This window comes from Pelobates fuscus, chromosome 3 (assembly GCF_036172605.1).
Source record: "Pelobates fuscus isolate aPelFus1 chromosome 3, aPelFus1.pri, whole genome shotgun sequence".
Classification (NCBI taxonomy): Eukaryota; Metazoa; Chordata; class Amphibia; order Anura; family Pelobatidae; genus Pelobates; species Pelobates fuscus.
Window position 1 is genome coordinate 175,918,248 of NC_086319.1, and position 17,805 is coordinate 175,936,052.

Here is a 17,805-nt window from a genome sequence, read left to right on the forward strand (position 1 = left end):
ACACTGCTTTCCAATGGCAACAGTGCATACAAATACATATACATGCACATAAAAACGTTTTTACTTCCAAATGCACAAATACAACTCCAAGGATGGGCACGTTGTGGATGGTTTTGTGTCCATGATGCAGTGTAGTACTTCTATGTAGTGTTGTCTTTTAAAGGCAGCTGCACTTCTGTAGTATTGGTGTATACATGAAGGGCTGTATTTATATATAATTTTGTTCTTCTGCTCCTGAATAAAACTATTTTCTCCACTCTGAAGCCTTTTGGAATTTGGTTCCATATGATTTATTAGGTGACACTATCCACTTATGTAATTAGGTGTCATTTTTCTTTCAATATTATGGGGATCTGGGGTTATGAAATTGTGACCATTAGACCTGGGTTTTCAGGACTCCACCCCCTGTGTTACTCAGGACATGAGATGTTGACTCCTTCTGAGATGAGGGTGAGAGAATAAATTGGCCCTCACCTTACATCATTCATGTCTCAACAGGTGGATTTATTACTGTACTATAAACCTACCTCATCTAGTCTTCGCTAGTGTAAGAAGATCCTTACATGCAATATTTATATAGCGCCATCAAATTCCATAGCGCTGTACAATGGGATATGTGAACATGCAGAACCAATGGCACTTTCCACAGAGAGGTTCACGTTAAACCCCTTAAGGACATGTGACATGTCATGATTCCCTTTTATTCCAGAGGTTTGGTCCTTAAGGGGTTAAAGGAACTTTTTCTTGGAGAAAGGATAGCCAAGAAAAGTGTGGGTTTTTTTTTGTGTGTGTGTGTGTGTGTGTTAGTCAGAATTGGAAATTACAAATTCTTTTACACTCAGATTGTAGTTCTAGTTCTCAACCAGTAGAGGTCACACCTGCTCTCTATCCCCAAATGATAGGGGGGAAGGGGGGTGATAAATGCATGAATATCAACAGAAAAGGAGACAGCAGTAATACCCACTATGTCAATAGTAGAGGTCCTACCAATGCATTTATTCCTATAGTGCTAGTTCAATTTAGGTGTCCCTTCATTGCTCCTAGTACCTCATAGGAGCTAGCTTGTGATCTTTAGAAAGTGGTGTCCTTTTTTAAAGGAAGGGATGTGACCAGTCAGGTGAAGCACTTGACATGCTTATCATCCTTGAGTAGGGATATTCAGGAATGCACTGAGCCATGATTACAGGTACTATACAGGTTTATCTATTCTCAGAACTTGCAACATTTTCTTTCAATGGTTCCAAAAATTTTAGACAAATTGTCCAGATTGGGCTCTAAACTTTGTGGACACATTCTAATAAATTTGCTGCTAGTCAGATTCTGAAATGATTCTCTGAAAAGGTTTCACCTACTGCCGATTGCATCTAAAGTAGCAATAGTTTTAACATTTGTATTCCCAAACTGCTCTTAGTTCATGAAGGTTAAAGTACACTGATTTAAGGAATCAGATGGGTAAGTTTGTGTAAACAAATGTTAAACATTTAAATACTTTATTCTGAAACTTTGACTTACAATAATTTAAAGATTAAGAATTTAACATGTACAAACAAGTGTTTGAAAAATCAAAACCAGAAAAGACCCTTATGGGTCAACTACTAAAAAGGTCCTTTTTCTTTTGGTCTGAAGCGATTAAATAATAGCTCTTCCTCTTTGCATTAAATATTCAGCCACAGAACTTTCCCCTATTTTATCTATATGAGAGGATATCTGTGTGTTCTTCCCAAAACTGTTCTCCGATGAGGTCAGTGTGCAAAAGGACCGGTTCAGTTCGCCAGCGGGACACTTCCACTTCTTGCTCATCTGTCTCATTGGGTAACTTAACAATTTTCTTACTGACTTCATTTACCTACAAAAGAACAGTTTTCTGATCATAAACCCAGAAAAATCACATCTATCATTTAAAAGTTTAGTAATACCTAAAATAGCTTTTACACAAAATATACAAATTACATCTGCTTAAAAGTTATGAGACTTGTTAATGTTTTTTTTTTTCTGATACAAACCATTAAACTTTAAAAGGAACACTAAGCACCAAAACATTAGCCTAAAGCAGCATTTCCCAACAACAAAATTGGGGTTCCGCTGCAATTTGCCCCAAGCATTTAGGACCATCCGATGGGTATCGCTAAACAGGGGTCCAGCCAGGTGACGCAGCAGTCTAAGACCACTCCGGGACCACTGTTGTATGGGATGCTTGGAGAAAGTGACAGCACTTCCTCTCAGACAGGGCGCAGAAGAGATTGACCAGCACACCAGGCTTAGCCTGCAGCACTGAAGACCCTCCTGCAGAAAAAAGTTAAGTGAACAGCAAAACAAACGTGTGTGTATCTGCCTATGTGTGTCAGATATACACAGTATATATGTCAGTGTTTGTATCTGTGTGTCAAGTTGTGTATGTGCCGGTGTGTCTGGTAATGTTAGTATGTATATGGCAGTACATGTACAGACATCCCAGCAATCCAACACCAACAAAACACACTCCTGCAAACACGCCATAAAAAGACACCCCTAAACTCTAACTCCAAAATTATATACAAACACCAATACTACACACAAATGTACATCCCATTTAAAATCCAAATACACCTCTGCACACAAATGCTAACATTCCAAACAAACACATCCTTGTATTAAAACTACATACAAACACAGCTGCTAAGTACTGCAATCTGTTTACTATTTGTAGAAATTAGTGGATGTATATACAGAAAAAAATAGGACATTATGCTCTGCTATTTGAAAGGTTTATGCAACGGCATGATATTTATTTTTTTGGGGGGTGGTGGTGTTCCACGATGATACTTTGTCAAAGGGATCCACTAGCCAATCTCATGGATCGGTAGAATTCACTCTATAAAAATGAATATTTTACTGAGGCTTTTATTTTTATTTCAATCCTCGCCTTTACAGGTGTGTAAAGGGGACTTAGAGAGCATCCAGAAAGCTATAGACACATTTACATGGCAGGGTGAGCGACGCAGAGTAGCTAGAACTCTATTGTATAGACTTAATGGCTAAGATCGTCAATTTTAAAGATCTCAGCCTCCCAATGCTTGCCTATGGGAAAGCATTGGATTGGCTATCGTGCATGGTGGCAAACCACCATGCTGCACCAACCAGCATCTCCTCATAGAGATGCATTGAATCAATGCATCTTATGGGGAGTGTTCAGCGTCTTGATGCAAAGCGTGGAGACGCTAAACATATGTGCTGCACATCTAGTGGCAGTCTAAATGACTGCTATAGACACTAGAACTGCTACATTACGCTGTAGTGGTTCTAGTGATTATAGTGTCCCTTTAATGTTATAGATTTTCAAAAGATGTGCAAAGTAAGCAGCAGCCAGACAACTTCTAGGGATCACCACTAAAATTACGGACAGACAGACAATGAGGTACATGTCTTCTTAAAGTTGGAAATTAAATGTGCCTTTATTACAGCCACAAGCTGACACTAAAACATATGAACTCAAAAGTGAGTTTGTCAAAATAAAAAAAATCTACACAAGATTTGACAAAGATGCCCTTTCAATTCAAAAATGTTGACAGATCACCTCTTAATGGCTCAAAAAAAAAAAAGCGCAAAACCTTTAAGAAGACTAATTTATTTTGTAGCAATTCAAAAGAGTCACCGTGGGCCACCAATTGACCATTCAGGCTAGTGCCAGATCAAAGTCAGCTGTGGTAAGAGACTCACCTTCTGCCATATAAGCACAGATCCTTTTCTGTATATTAATGGCTCATTGTTGTAGTTGATGCCGAATTCTGAAAATAGAATTTCATTTTTGTCCGCAGAAAGGGTACCCTGTAGCGAAATAACATCCTTAAAAATCACACAAAACAGTTTGATAAACTGTGCTCTTATGCTACGTCATACAGGGCCATTTTCCTAGACCTGCCAAAGCTATGTAAAAATGCAGGATGCAATTTGGTACCAAGTTATAATTTAATATACTAGCATTTACTGTAGTTGTCAGAAAATTAACGATTACCAGCCTCTAGTGGAACAAATTTCTCTGCCAGGGACTTATTCCATCCATTTAATGATAACAAGTGTGCCTAAAATATTAGCTACACTTACCTTTCCAAAAATAAAGGAATTTTAATAATCATACAAAAAACAACAATAAAATTGTTAAAGCACTTTTTAAAGGGACACTATAGTCACCTGAACAACTTCAGCTTAATGAAGCAGTTTTAGTGTATAGAACATGCCCCTGCAGCCTCACTGCTCAATCCTCTGCCATTTAGGAGTTAAATCCCTTTGTTTATGAACCCTAGTCACACCTCCCTGCATGTGACTTGCACAGCCTTCCATTAACACTTCCTGTAAAGAGAGCCCTATTTAGGCTTTCTTAATAGCAAGTTCTGTTTAATTAAGATTTTCTTATCCCCTGCTATGTTAATAGCTTGCTATACCCTGCAAGAGCCTCCTGTATGTGGTTAAAGTTCAATTTAGAGATTGAGATACAATTATTTAAGGTAAATTAAATCTGTTTGAAAGTGAAACCAGTTTTTTTTTTAATGCAGGCTCTGTCAATCATAGCCAGGGGAGGTGTGGCTAGGGCTGCATAAACAGAAACAAAGTGATTTAACTCCTAAATGACAGTGAATTGTGCAGTGAAATTGCAGGGGAATGATCTATACACTAAAACTGCTTTATTTAGCTAAAGTAATTTAGGTGACTATAGTGTTCCTTTAAATAACTTTATTTTAGAAATATATATTATAACTATACTTACTGTTTGTGAGCATTATGTTCAAATGCAAACAGACGCTATTTACATTATGTTGCCATTTTCAGTAAGCTGCACTGCTAGTAATGCCTGGAGGGTTTTTACAGATACCTATAAGCAGGCTGTTTGATCAGGTTTTTTTTTTTCACACTTACTGTACGCGAGGAAAGGAAAATTTGAGTTCAGACCCTGTGTGACGTACTACAAGACACAGGATACAGTCTAAAGAGTTTAATTCTCAAAAACAATTATATTAAGGATGAAAAATCAGAATTGCGTACCTTGTTTTACATAAATACGGATAATCCCTAGTTTAATGAATGAACAGAATTGTTTCTTTTTAGGACATATTAAAGAAATTGTTAAGTGCATGCAAATAATAGCCATAGAGATTATGTGAAATTATGTTATGCTAGATCAATGGCTCTAAGAGAGAGATCATAATTTGCATATATTAAAAGCTAAACAAATCTCTGTGTTGGCATTTTAGAAATTAATCAGTTACATTTATATACACTAATTCTATATTTTACTTTGATTTGTATTACCATATTTTGTTTTCTCCCTGTACACTAAAATGTTAATGTTATACACCTTTTCTTAGATATGAAATTAGCGAGCTCCAATATTGATCATGTGTCTAATTAAAGCTAAAAAAATAATAAATTTGGACAATTTTAAAGGGACACTATAGGCACCCCGCGTCAAGGCACCTGGGCGCTGAATCGGGTTGTAAAGTAAGGGTTAGTCACGCAGAACCAATTCTTGAAAATAATATAATTTGATTATTTTATTGATTAAATATTGATTCATAATGTGAAATCTGTGGCTGGACTGATAGATCTGGAGCTGCCTGTAGTAGCACAAAATGAGGATTGGTTGCTAGTAGCAGTGTTAGAGGAATTGAAATGGTGGCATAGTGGAATGTTCTTGAACTGTAAACTGTAAACTACTGTGATAAGCCACGAATATAACAGAATTACCAGATTCTAACTATCAGGATGGAGATGCTATAGAAGTGCTTACCCGCAGCCGTTCCTGTGCTTTTGCTGGTGTTAATCTGCCTTTCTGCACCAAGGCCCAAAACACGGTGTTGTACATATTGTTTATGTGACCTGAATGGAAAAGGGTCAGATGTGAGAAAATCTGGAAAAAAACTATTTCAGGTAGTCGAGTTCAGCACGTTTCTTCTACGATACCAAATGGGAATTCTTCACTGACATTACACACATCCCTAACCAATCTTGTGTGCAATTACAATAAAAGGTGAATTTGAAAGTAGGACACTATTAAACACTATTAAACATTGACCAAGCCAAAATTATACTTCAACTCTTCCAAAATATACTATTCTCTAGCTTGAGGCAAACCCTTAAACCAGTTATGTCTTGCTAAGTGTCCAGCAAATTCATTTTAGTACTATACATCTCTGTGGTAATCAAAAACAAGGATTCCATCCTTTTATTGCATACACTCTTGAAATATCCTAAAGTTAATAAAATGCACTTACAAACTTTAAGAGTAACCAAGTGTCAATCATATGCCATGATCTTTCTTAACATTGACAAAAAAAAAAAAAAAAACGCTCAATTTTAGCTCCAGAAAGGCTGATAAGGGCTAGGAGATGCTGATGCCCCTTTACTAATCACACTAAAGATAATCAGGACCTTGATTGGAAAGGTCTTTAATATGCTTTATTGGGTTGTTGTATTGGAAGAAAGCTTGCTTCAGACTTTCCAGAGCTAAAATTGTGAGTGTAGTTCATGTTTGTATCTTCCCAAAATGTTTTATAATTGAAACAGTTTATAGCTTATAAAAAAAGAGTTTGAAGCCCGATACCAGACTATTACATCAAGAGAAGTGTTCTTTCCATTTGCCATGCAACCTATATCCAACTTAAATGAATGCTTCCAGTTCAGCTACTTGGACATTAAGTAGCTGACATTACTTGAACACTCCAAACACCTAAATCACTTTAGCATTCGTAAAATGCTTTATATATTTGCACAATGTGTCCTCTTTTTACTTTTTCACAAAAAGTGCTGCTTTCAGTATCAATACGCACTTTCATGAATTAATCTTGTACATTCCCCTGGCTGTCAGACAATTGGTCCTGTTGCTTCCTGGTTGTTTAGCTCAGTGAAGCTAAACTCCGTATGCAAGCAATTGCATAAACTGCAGCCGATGAATAACCTACATACATTATAAAACCTTGCTGGCAGGGGTTTAAGTTAAAGGGACACTAAAGTCACCTGAACAACGTCAGCTTAATGGGGTTGTCCAGGTGAGTACAATAGCTCCCTGCAGGCTTTTTCATGTAAACACTATATTCTCTGAGAAAATACAGTGTTTACCTTAGAACCTAGGAAACACCTCCAGTGCCAGTCACTCAGACAGCCACCAGAGGGACTTTCAAGTTAAGTGCTGCCTGATGCACAGTACGCACATTTGACGTCTTCAGCTGAAGACATCAAATGTGCCATCAGGACACAAGAGGCACCGTGATCGCGCTTCCTGTGTCCTGTAGTAACCCAGAGCAACAGAGTGGGAGAAGATCTCTGGCAAAACCCAACATCGGCTCTAGCTGACAGGCAGCTGAAGGCAGGAGACCGAGCAGGAGGATCTACTGACTTCAAACAGTAAGTAAACTTATTTTAAAAATTAGTGAGAGTGAGAGAGTGAGTGATAGAAAGGGATGGATCCATCCATCCCTCTCTATTATTATTATTATTGTCATTGACAACAGATTCCGTAGCGCTTTTCAATATTATGAGAGGGGGGATTTAACTATAAATAGGACAATTACAAGAAAACTAACAGGAACGATAGGTTGAAGAGGACCCTGCTCAAACGAGCTTCCAGTCTCTCTATCCACCCATCCCTATGGACAGAGAGGGATGGATGGACGGACAGAGAGGGATGGATGGACAGAGAGGGATGGAGAGAAATGGATGGAATGGATAGAGAAGGCTGGATGGATAAAGAAAAATAGAGAGGGATGGATATAGATGTATAGATAGAAAGAGTGTTTGTATGTTTACAATATTTACAATGTGTGTGTTTGTATACAAACACTATATATATAGAGATCTCTATATACAGTGTTTCTATGCAAACACACAAACTTTGGGCATAAGAGGGTTGCGGAAGGAGGGGGCAGGCACAGACAGAGAGCTGAGCTGTCAGTCAGCTCAGTTTGTGAACGTGTATACCGTGCACATGCGCGGTAGACCGCTCAGAGTTCATTCATAGAGCGGCATTGATTTCAATGCCACTCTATGAAGAACAATGCAATTGGTGCAGTGCAAATCTGCACATGCGCACCACATACCGATAACGCTTCTCTAAGAGAAGCGGTTGATTGAGTCCTGCTATTTTGTAATGTTGACGAAAAAGGGGGCGTGGCCGGCAGAGGATCTCGCCGCTGGAACGGAGGTAAGTTTACACAATTAAAAGCACTCTGATTTTTTTTTTTTTTATTAGGGGGAAACTAATATAAAAGCAAGAAAGAATGCTAGGGAACCTGTCCTTCTTGCTTTTATATGTTGACTATAGTGGTCCTTTAAAATTACAAAATCCCACAGACAAGAATGAAAAACTCTTGATTTATAGTGCCTCTTCATGGTCAGTAATAAGTCTACCTGCTATAACATAACTGTGCTACTATTTTGTCAGCATTAAAGGCGAGTTTGCCTAGTATGAATGTTTATATATATATATATATATATATATAAAATAAATGTTTTAACAAATATGGTGCCAATTCCTGCTTAATTGATTTCATATGTTCAGAATGCTGAGAGATCATCGTAGAAAATCTACAACATCTGATCAGTACTTTTTAATTTTTATCATCTACATTTTATGCACTACCTATGATTTGTTTTCTTTTTCTTATGCACAGATCTCATTTTCCTAAGTGAGAGCTGGTTGTGCCGGTCAAGTGAAGTGGAGACATCATTCGTGTATGTGGAATAAACATTTATAAAAATAATTTTGGACATGCCCTCTAAAAACATGCTAACGCATCAAAGATATAGACCGATTCTTGTGGCGTATCAATGCCAGTCTCAGTTTCACTTTATTGCAAATCATGGGCATTGTAGTTTGGGAATCAGAGAATTATCTACAGGTTGCCCCGGTTCAGAAAATAATTAACAGATGTTCCTTACAGTCAGCTTGCCTCCAGCTTAGATAATCCTTTAGGTTTTCCTCAGTAGGATATATCACGACTCTAGCATCAAATCCGGGTGGGTATAGAATTGGCTGAGTTGAGAAGAACTCCTTCCAGTAAAAAACATAGCTGGACGCAAACTGTGAAACCACGTGTGTCATAAATTTGCTAAAAAACAGATGCAAAAAAAATAAATAAATGCAAAAAGCAGAAAATGCTCTATTACTTTGTTAATATAAGTAACTTGAAGAAAACTCTAGATTAGCCTGTCTAAATAAAAGAAGTGACACAAGATACAGGATGTGCATTGTCATTTGTATTCGATTGCAAAAGATGGATTTTCTTTGCTCTTTACAAGAAAGGAATCAGCCACTGATACCTTGAAATATTAATGAAATGCATTTTTAACAGCAAGTCTGATTTCAGTCTAATCTCCCCCTCCCCCACCTCATTTTACAAAAAGTGCAGATTTCAACCGAATTTGGCACATGCCAAAGCAACCTTGTTACACCCTCATGGCTTTCAGACAGCCAGTCCTGTTTCTTCCTGGTTTGGTTAGCTCAGTGGAGCTAAACTCAAGAGGAAGGCAATGACAACAGGAAGCTTATAACGTGAAGGGGAGATGATGTATCTATTTGTAGGTATTTCTACAGTGCTATGAGTGATCACACATCTGCCTGACATACAGTGAGAATATTTGGGTAGTATTCCAACAAATGGTTCTAACTATTCAAAAAAGATGCCACAGGCATTAAGCACTGTGGCATATATGTATGGTGGCAATAGAGGGTACATTTTCCTTTTAGTACAGTTAGGGAAAGTTTAGAGAGCTCATGACCCCTGGTTAGGTTGTTGGGCAGAGTGGGACAAGTAGCTGGGCAGATTTAGTGACACAGCTGTTGCTGGGGACAAGAGCTGGCTGAGGATTGGTTGCTGGCCTTGAGCCAGCGAAGCGAGGAAAGCCAGGTAAGAATAAAAGGTGGCAGCGTGAGCACAATGACAGTCAGCTATTTGCAGGACAGGAGAAGCACGGACGGACCCCCGCCCTCCCTCCCTATTTGCTAACTTTCTTTATAATTAATGTCGTGGTGTTAAAAAGCTTGGGGCACAGTCATCCTCAGATGTTCTGAGGAAGGATATGTGTTAAATGGTTGTATATAAAAGGTGGTCAGGTTAGCTATGACTGACTGGCAATTAAGTGATGGTGAAAGTTAAACGTTTTGGAAGTAAAGTGAAAAAGTTTATGTGAATTTGTAACAGTTTGCAAATTATGGTGGTATGCCCCCCTTTGAAACATTAAATAAATACCACGGCCTAGCCCATTGAAACATAAATAAACTGTGTGTGTTTATTGTGTGGTCTAAGTTATTTATGCAAATTATTGCCTACCATACATAAAAGTTAGGTGTGAGTTACTGAGCAGGAGGGTCATGCATTCCAATTTCCTGTCTTGACCGCATCATGAAGTATGGTAGATGCAGAGGGTCACCATGCTCTAGCAACAGCCATCTTGGCTGCCATTAAAACATGAGAGATTCAAGCAGCATGTGGTCATCTAACTGGGAAGGGGGTAATCCAAGTGGGAGGGCACAAAGCCATAACCTTAACACCAGGTGTGGTATTGCCAAAAGCTGTATGATGTAGCAAAAAGACCTTAAACAGATTATTCTGAAAATCTATGTACATACAAGGAACACCTTTAACTAGTTCTCCAAAAATGAGTGATTAACCTATTAAATTAGATAGTAGACAAGAAATCCCCCCCCCGCCCCCTCCCACTGAAATTCCAACCCAGTCAAGAGATATACAGAGACAAAGTTGGGACTACTTTGTCTCTATATATTTCCTCCATCTGACCATCTTAAAACTCTGGGCAGAGCTAGTGTCAGTCGAATTCAGCAAAGTCCCCAGACGGTGAAAGTGCCGTTTTAAAAGTATAGGACCACTGTACCCAGGCCACTTAATTGAGATGAAGTGGCCTGGGTTACTCAAGTGGTCCTTACTTGAAATCAAATCCAGCCTGGTGGAATGAATGTGTAGTTCCTCATGATATTATATACAAATAAAAAAATAAATAATAAAAAAAAGCCCTACTACTGTTTAAATCATCAAGTAAACAAAAAAGTAAAACCTGGAGGATGTAAAAATGTACCTAGCTCTTCTTTTGTGCCAGTTGGAATTCTTGTGAAAGACAAAGCTGTACTCGTCACTAGAGCCGTATGCTATGCAGATATTATCCAGCTCTTTCATTACATTCTTGGCACATCGGTTCATGAGCTGAAGAGCGCGGATATCATTGGGTTTGGTAAAATTGTGCTGCTCACTAAACCTGTTATAAGAGGGAAAATAATGATAGACACAATATAACATGCTGACTTTTACTTATTTATGTGGCTTTATGTAAAATCTATAATAGTTGCAATTCCTGTACCCTGAAACCAAGCAAATCCTGGTATATAATTTAAATATTAACAGGGTTATTCACTAAAGTGAGAATTCAAAGTGAATTTCAAATTGAAGGACACAGTAGTTGAACTGGAAGCATCACTGACTTAGAGAATTTTTCCCCTGGGTGCAGAATCAACATATGCAGGTGAGCAACAACAATATCACATAATCGAAAGCCAACGTGCTGTTTGGTGTAATGGCTCTCACTAGCTCAGGACTCATACAGGGTTATTCACAAGTGAGAATTCAAAGTGAATTTCAATTTTTAGACCAATTCAGCGATTTTGGCTTTAAATTTATAAATTCACTTTGAATGCTCACTTTAGTTAATAACCTAAAAGTATCCATAGGCGTGCGCACGGGGTGTGCCGGGTGTGCCTGGGCACACCCTAATCCCCGCGGCACGCGCTATGTATTGAGACCGGCAGGGGAGATCTCAGGATCTCCCCTGCCGGCTCATGCAGAGCCGGCTCTATCCGAGCGCCGGCTCTGCTCTCAGCCTCCCCTCACCGGCCCACAGGCATGGAGGGAGGCAGGAGAGGACCCGGGGAGCTATTGCCAGCAGCTCCGCCGGGTTCCTCTCGCGAGATCTGAGCGTTGCCACGGCAACGCTCAGATCTCGCGTGAGTGAACTCTAGCCCTGCGGGGCTAGAGTTCACTCTCCACTGGACCACCAGGGATGGATGGCGGCAGCAGCAGCAGGATCCCCCCTCCCAGGCATAAGGTAAGAAGGGAGGGGGGATAACTGATCTGCCCCCACCTCCACTGGACCACCAGGGAAAGCAGCAAGGAAAGATCCCCCCTCCCTACATGAAGTAAGAAGGGAGGGGGGATATTAAGTAATGTACCCCCACCCCCCACAATCACCCATACACAGCACCCATACACATCACATACACACATACAGCACCCACACATACACATCACCCACACACATACACATCACCCACACACACACAGCACCCTTACAAACACACAGCACCCTCACACAGCACACTAACAGTACCCTCACAAACACAAACAGCACACTACCAGTACCCTCACACACAAACATCACCCTCACACACAGTACATTTACAGCACCCTCACAAGTGCACACACACACAAACAGCACCCTGACACACAGTACATTCACAGCACCCTCACAAGCACGCACACACAAACACCCACATAGTACACTACCAGCACCCTCACACACACATCACATTAACAGCACCCTCACACAGCTTTGTGTCTGTGTGTGTATATATATATATATATATATACACATATATACATATATATACACGCCGCGTGTGCTTGTGCTTTAGGGTGCACACCCTAATGAAATAGGCTGCGCACGCCTATGAAAGTATCACAGCATTGCAGTAATAAACCGTGGTCACGCTCTGAATTGACCGGAGCTTGCGTGAGCCATACACCTGGTTGGCACAAAGCAGAGGATAAAACCAGAAACTCTTGGCTTGCCTGCTGAGTCTCGGCAGCTCCTAGCCAAAACTGATGGAGCTGACTGAACAGGGAAAGCAGCACAAAACTAGCAATTCTGAATTTTGGGCTGCTGGTGGGAGCAAAGGAATCACACCATGATGGTGTCACCAGGTACAGTCTGCACCTCCCTAGTGATGCCACTGGTGGGAGGGTAATACCCATCAATAAGTGTTGCCATGAAATTAAGTTATGGGGCAATGTGAGCACTGGCATGGACTTTGCTTCTCAGTCGCTCTAACCATGTACAAATCAGCAAGTATAGGCAACCTCCAGCACTCCAGATGCTGTGGACTACATCTCCCTTGATGCTTTGCCAGCATTATGTTGACCACAACTTCTGAAGTGCTGAAGGTTGCCTAACCCTGTTTGTCTACCATTGTATGTACTCTTAGTACTGGGAGCTCTCCCAGTCTGTGGATTTTCCCCCATGAACCATATACACTGCCAATGAATGAACTCAGAGCAGCACATGTCTCACCTGTGGAAGTTCTTTCCATCCAGTCTGACCACCACCCAGCAATTCCTCAGGCAGGTGTCCTGCACCTCGAACTCCTTCACGTACTCAAACTTGCTCTTCGCCATCCCCGCACCCCCTCTGGAGGTCCGCCACAGTACGAGCGCAGGACACCACGAGTACCTACCAAAGACCAGCGAGCACATGAGCGGAAATGGAACACCGTTCTCTCCACCAGACGCACTCTCTATGATTCGTTTCCATGGTGACATGACGCTTCGAGGATCTTGTGACGTCAAGTATGGGCAAAGGAAGCCCGGATGTGTGAGGGCAAAGCACTAAGTCACAGGATTACTGGCTGAGCAATGCCAGGCTCAGATAACGGCTGGATAGGGCTGTGGACTTAGAGGATTCAGTAAAAATGTCCGCCTTTTTTTTTTCTTTTTCCAATTGTATTTTATTGAAGTTTTTCAAAAATATAAATCCAGTACACAGTCACAAGTAGACATACATTCCGTGTTACAGCGAATTTTCTTTTTTTTAAATGTCCAATAGTTACATTTTAAATAAGTTTTCATTATTAAAATAATAGTTATAGTATTATAATAAAAGTCACTAAATACTTTTTTCCCATGGCAACATAACCGAATACATAGCACTGTGTGACCTGAGAGAAACTCTGACACAAATACAGTAACACTAAGCATGCAGAGATAGCAGTTATAGTTACTTATTATCAATATATTCATAGTATATTGCCAGCTCATAATGTATTGCTACATCTACTTGTCCTAATATTAAACAGGAAGAAACAGTGACTATGTATTAATGATTTCATTGTATTATTCTAGTTCAGCTCTAGATATGATTTATAATTTATTATCTTTTCTCACGGAGAGCTGAGAGGCTGGATTGGGGTAGCTGTGACGTCATACCCACACTATTATTTGATGTGTTGGAGGCGGAGCCCACGCTGACTAAATCTAGCATGCAGTTGCGCAATTACAGAGCCCGCGCCTATTGGCTGTCAGTCGGCGGGGGCGGGGCAAACCGGTGGGCGTGACGCAGGGCGCGAGGCGGAGCGCGGAGCCCGGTTTGAATGCGCGGTGTGAGGACGTTGGTGGCCGCGGAGGACGTTAGGTGAGCCTTGCTGCGGGCGGTGACCAAGTGGGGCAGGGAGGATTTTGGGAGAAATCTCTGAAGAAGGGCATGAACACTCCGGGCCTGTCTGCAAACCCGGGGCAGAAAGATGTCCAAGGGCCCATGGAGATGGTATGGGAGATCCGAGGTCTGAATTTGGACCACACCGAGGAGGAGCCCTTCCCATCCACCCAGATTATACATATAAAGGAACAGAAACGCGGGCTGCTCTATAAAACTGGCCAAACACAGACTGAAAGGGCCCTATTGAGATCAAGGGCGGTGAGTGGTCAGATAGTGAGTGATTTCAATGGTGGTAGAGAAATGAGTGGTCAGGAGGCGGCTTTCCCTGACATTGGCCACTCCTGGGGCCAATATTGTGCAGCCAGTACTCAGACTGGCCAACACATGGACACACAGAGTAACAATCAGACCATCCCCAGCATCACTTGTTTCTTATCAAATAAAAGAAAAATCAAAATGGAAAAAAATGATGATGACGAAATCGCAGAACAGTTGGAGAAAAAGGATCAAATTGTGCAGAACCAAGACATGTTTAGCTCAATCTCCAAAGACTTAGGAAAGCCAATAATTGTTCATGGCCTCCCGCCGGCGACCATGGTGCAACTCCAACCAGTATCAGTGTCAGATGTAGTCAAAAGTTCCACTCTTTCCCAGATACCGTTTCCATTAAAGATACAGTCTTTAGCAGGGCCTTCGAATAAATTGCAAAGTAAAGATGTTCCTCTTACAGTGCTTCCTTCAGAAGCAGGTATGTCACGTTTTAAACATAAAGGGGGAGATTTATAAGTGTCGCCAACACTGTTGCGTCTAATTTGTGGCAATTTTTTTTTATAAATTCTTTATTTATTCCAGTAGAAGACTCCAATACAATAACAAAAGCAGCAAAACAGACTTATATACAGTAGAACAATGACAAATTCACAATGGTACCAACAGATTGAGAAACACAGTTGTTATTCGTATTAATAACTAAGGCAAAACAGTTCAGTTCCGCAGTACAAGTCTCTATAACAGTGGTTTTTAATTTTAATTTTTAACACTATTTATTAAATCGGTTTCTTTTTTTTGTGTGGCCTAACAAGCATTATTTTGAATATACGCAACCAAAATATATCTTTCTTACCACTACTGTTTTTCTGCCATGCTAAATTTGGGGTCTTCTAAAATGGAATTTTTTTGCTAAAACTGTCAGATTTTATTAAGAAGACAACTGTCATTTTTAGATCACTTAAAAACACATGATCAAAGTAATGATTTTAAAAAACAAAACACTGTATTTTCAGAACACTTTAATAAACATCCCACAAAGAGTTATTTTGTGTAAAATTACCAGTTTTATTTTGTATCTCTCTATTACAGTTTTTGCCAGCTTTAACAACAACTAAACATTTCTAACTGATTTTTAGTAATTGTACTTGCTGACAATTCGGAGATATAGAGTACCTTGGCATACAGAGCAGGAAAGTGTTCATGCTCACTGAAGTGTGGTAGATTGAAATCTTCTTTGGTCCAATTTAGGCTAACTATTCGAGAATGAAACCTCTCCAGATCACTTCTATTCCAATTTTGGACACAGTTTGTCTACACTCTATATTTTGCTAATTCTCCTGATTATTAAATACATGTCAAAGAATATTGACCTGTGTGACCTAGGCTGACCTATGTGAACTAACAAGCTCTTTTTTTCCCAACGGCTGTATGTATGTTATCATCAGGAAGTCACATTGTGATATTCTGTTGCAGGCACAACTGTAATCTTTAAAACACATTGATGCTTCAATAAAAATAGTTTTATTCTTATTAAGACAGAATTTTAATTCACATAAAACTTATGTAAAGATAAAAATTCATGTCCTTATATCTGATTGACAACAACGTGTATAGAAAAGGGAACTAAAATTGTGTATAAATTTAGGTGTGCACGAGTATATAGGAGTATATATAGGCACACGAAGAATATAAATGCGGAATGTAACTGAGGGTCAAACCCAAAGGTGACTAAAGCTAACGAGATTGTATTGTATTACTGGCTTGTTAAATCCCACTCTTTTTTCTGTACCCCCTCCCCTTCTAAAAATCTCAATAAAAATTCTTGAACACTAAAAATTCAGTTAACATCTCAAAAAAACACACCATGCACTGTAGTGGTTTTGATGTCAGGATTGCCGTGCCATTTCATAAAGTAAGTAGTTGAACTGTATTAGAACAATTTGAGTTCTTACCTGGTATTCGCCAGGCAGTGCAGCCTTTAGAAAGCGGGAAGCTTATTGGCTATGAGTGATCAGCTGATGATTTCAGTCTGCACTGCAATTCTTAGCACTGGGAAGCTAATGGAAAAATCCAAAGCAGAAGCTTCCTGCTTTCTGAAAACTGTAGTGGCATCTCACAGAGCCCATATAAAAAGTGAAATCGTTCTAAAATAGTTTGACAACTTACAAAAGGAGGATGGGGGGGGGCGACTGCCCACTCCTGGCACCATAACCACTACAAGGCGCTATTTGACTTGTGATCTGGGTTTCCCAAAGTGCCGCCTCTTTGCTAGTGGCGGCTCTAGACTTTGTGAGGCCTTAGGTGAAACTCAAACATGAGGCCTCCACTAACATCGAAAGTAAAAAAAAAAAAAAAAAGGGGGGTTGTATTGTGGGTGTATAAGGTTATAGAAGCAAGCGTCTGTATTAATTGTTTAGAGGCTTGCAGTGTGATTGGCCAGAGCTCGCGACACACTTGCCACATGGTCTTAAGCTCTGCACCCAGCAAAGCTGCAGACCGGATGCTGTGATTGGCTCCCTCTATGTTCAGACTGAATGGAAGGGCCGCCGGGTCCCCTCCTATTTTTGGATCCTTCGTCACAAATGGCCTAATTAAAGAGCCACCTCTGCTCCCTGCCTCCTCAGTTTAGGAGCTTCTGTGAGAAATAGAAAACAAATTAAACAGAGTCCACGGGGAGAGTCCGCGGGTAGACACACACCCGGGGGTTAGTGTCTCCCACAGAATCTGATCACCAGTGAGGGTGCCTCTGGGCTTATCCCTTTAGTATAATAAATGCAAAAAGAAAATATGCACATCTCTCACACACTGAGGGGATGCTGCCTGGAAAATAGAAACAGTAACTTGTTGTGAATAACACTTTAATCTATATGATACACACTTGAGACATAGTTAAAGGCCTTAAAAATGCTTCTCCTAAGCCTTAATCTAATATTGCTTAGATAGAGGGCAGAGACAGAATGGAAGCCATAAATATGGCATACCATAGAATTAATATACGAGTGTGTATCTGTAGGCTTTATTGTAATAGGCCAATTACCACACTATAAAACATAAATATCGCCATGAGAAATA

The 17,805-nt window shown here is 40.1% G+C and overlaps 2 protein-coding genes across 2 annotated transcripts in view; one reads left to right on the plus strand and one right to left on the minus strand.

Annotated features, from left to right (window-relative positions):
- Window positions 1-1,645: 1,645 nt before the first annotated feature.
- THG1L (tRNA-histidine guanylyltransferase 1 like) lies at window positions 1,646-13,518 on the minus strand. Its single transcript, XM_063445349.1, has 6 exons — window positions 13,324-13,518; window positions 11,062-11,238; window positions 8,908-9,077; window positions 5,762-5,850; window positions 3,697-3,804; window positions 1,646-1,846 (listed from the first exon to the last, which is right to left on the minus strand). Exons 1-6 carry the CDS (start codon window positions 13,503-13,505, stop codon window positions 1,688-1,690), a joined length of 885 nt encoding a protein of 294 aa, XP_063301419.1. The 5' UTR covers window positions 13,506-13,518; the 3' UTR covers window positions 1,646-1,687.
- Window positions 13,519-14,431: 913 nt separating this feature from the next.
- Window positions 14,432-17,805, plus strand: part of SOX30 (SRY-box transcription factor 30) — a 96,908-nt gene continuing 93,534 nt past the window's right edge. Inside the window, exon 1 of the mRNA XM_063445350.1 lies at window positions 14,432-15,211. Coding sequence (XP_063301420.1) covers window positions 14,509-15,211 — 703 coding nt within the window. The 5' untranslated portion in view covers window positions 14,432-14,508. The remainder of the gene's footprint in view (window positions 15,212-17,805) is intronic.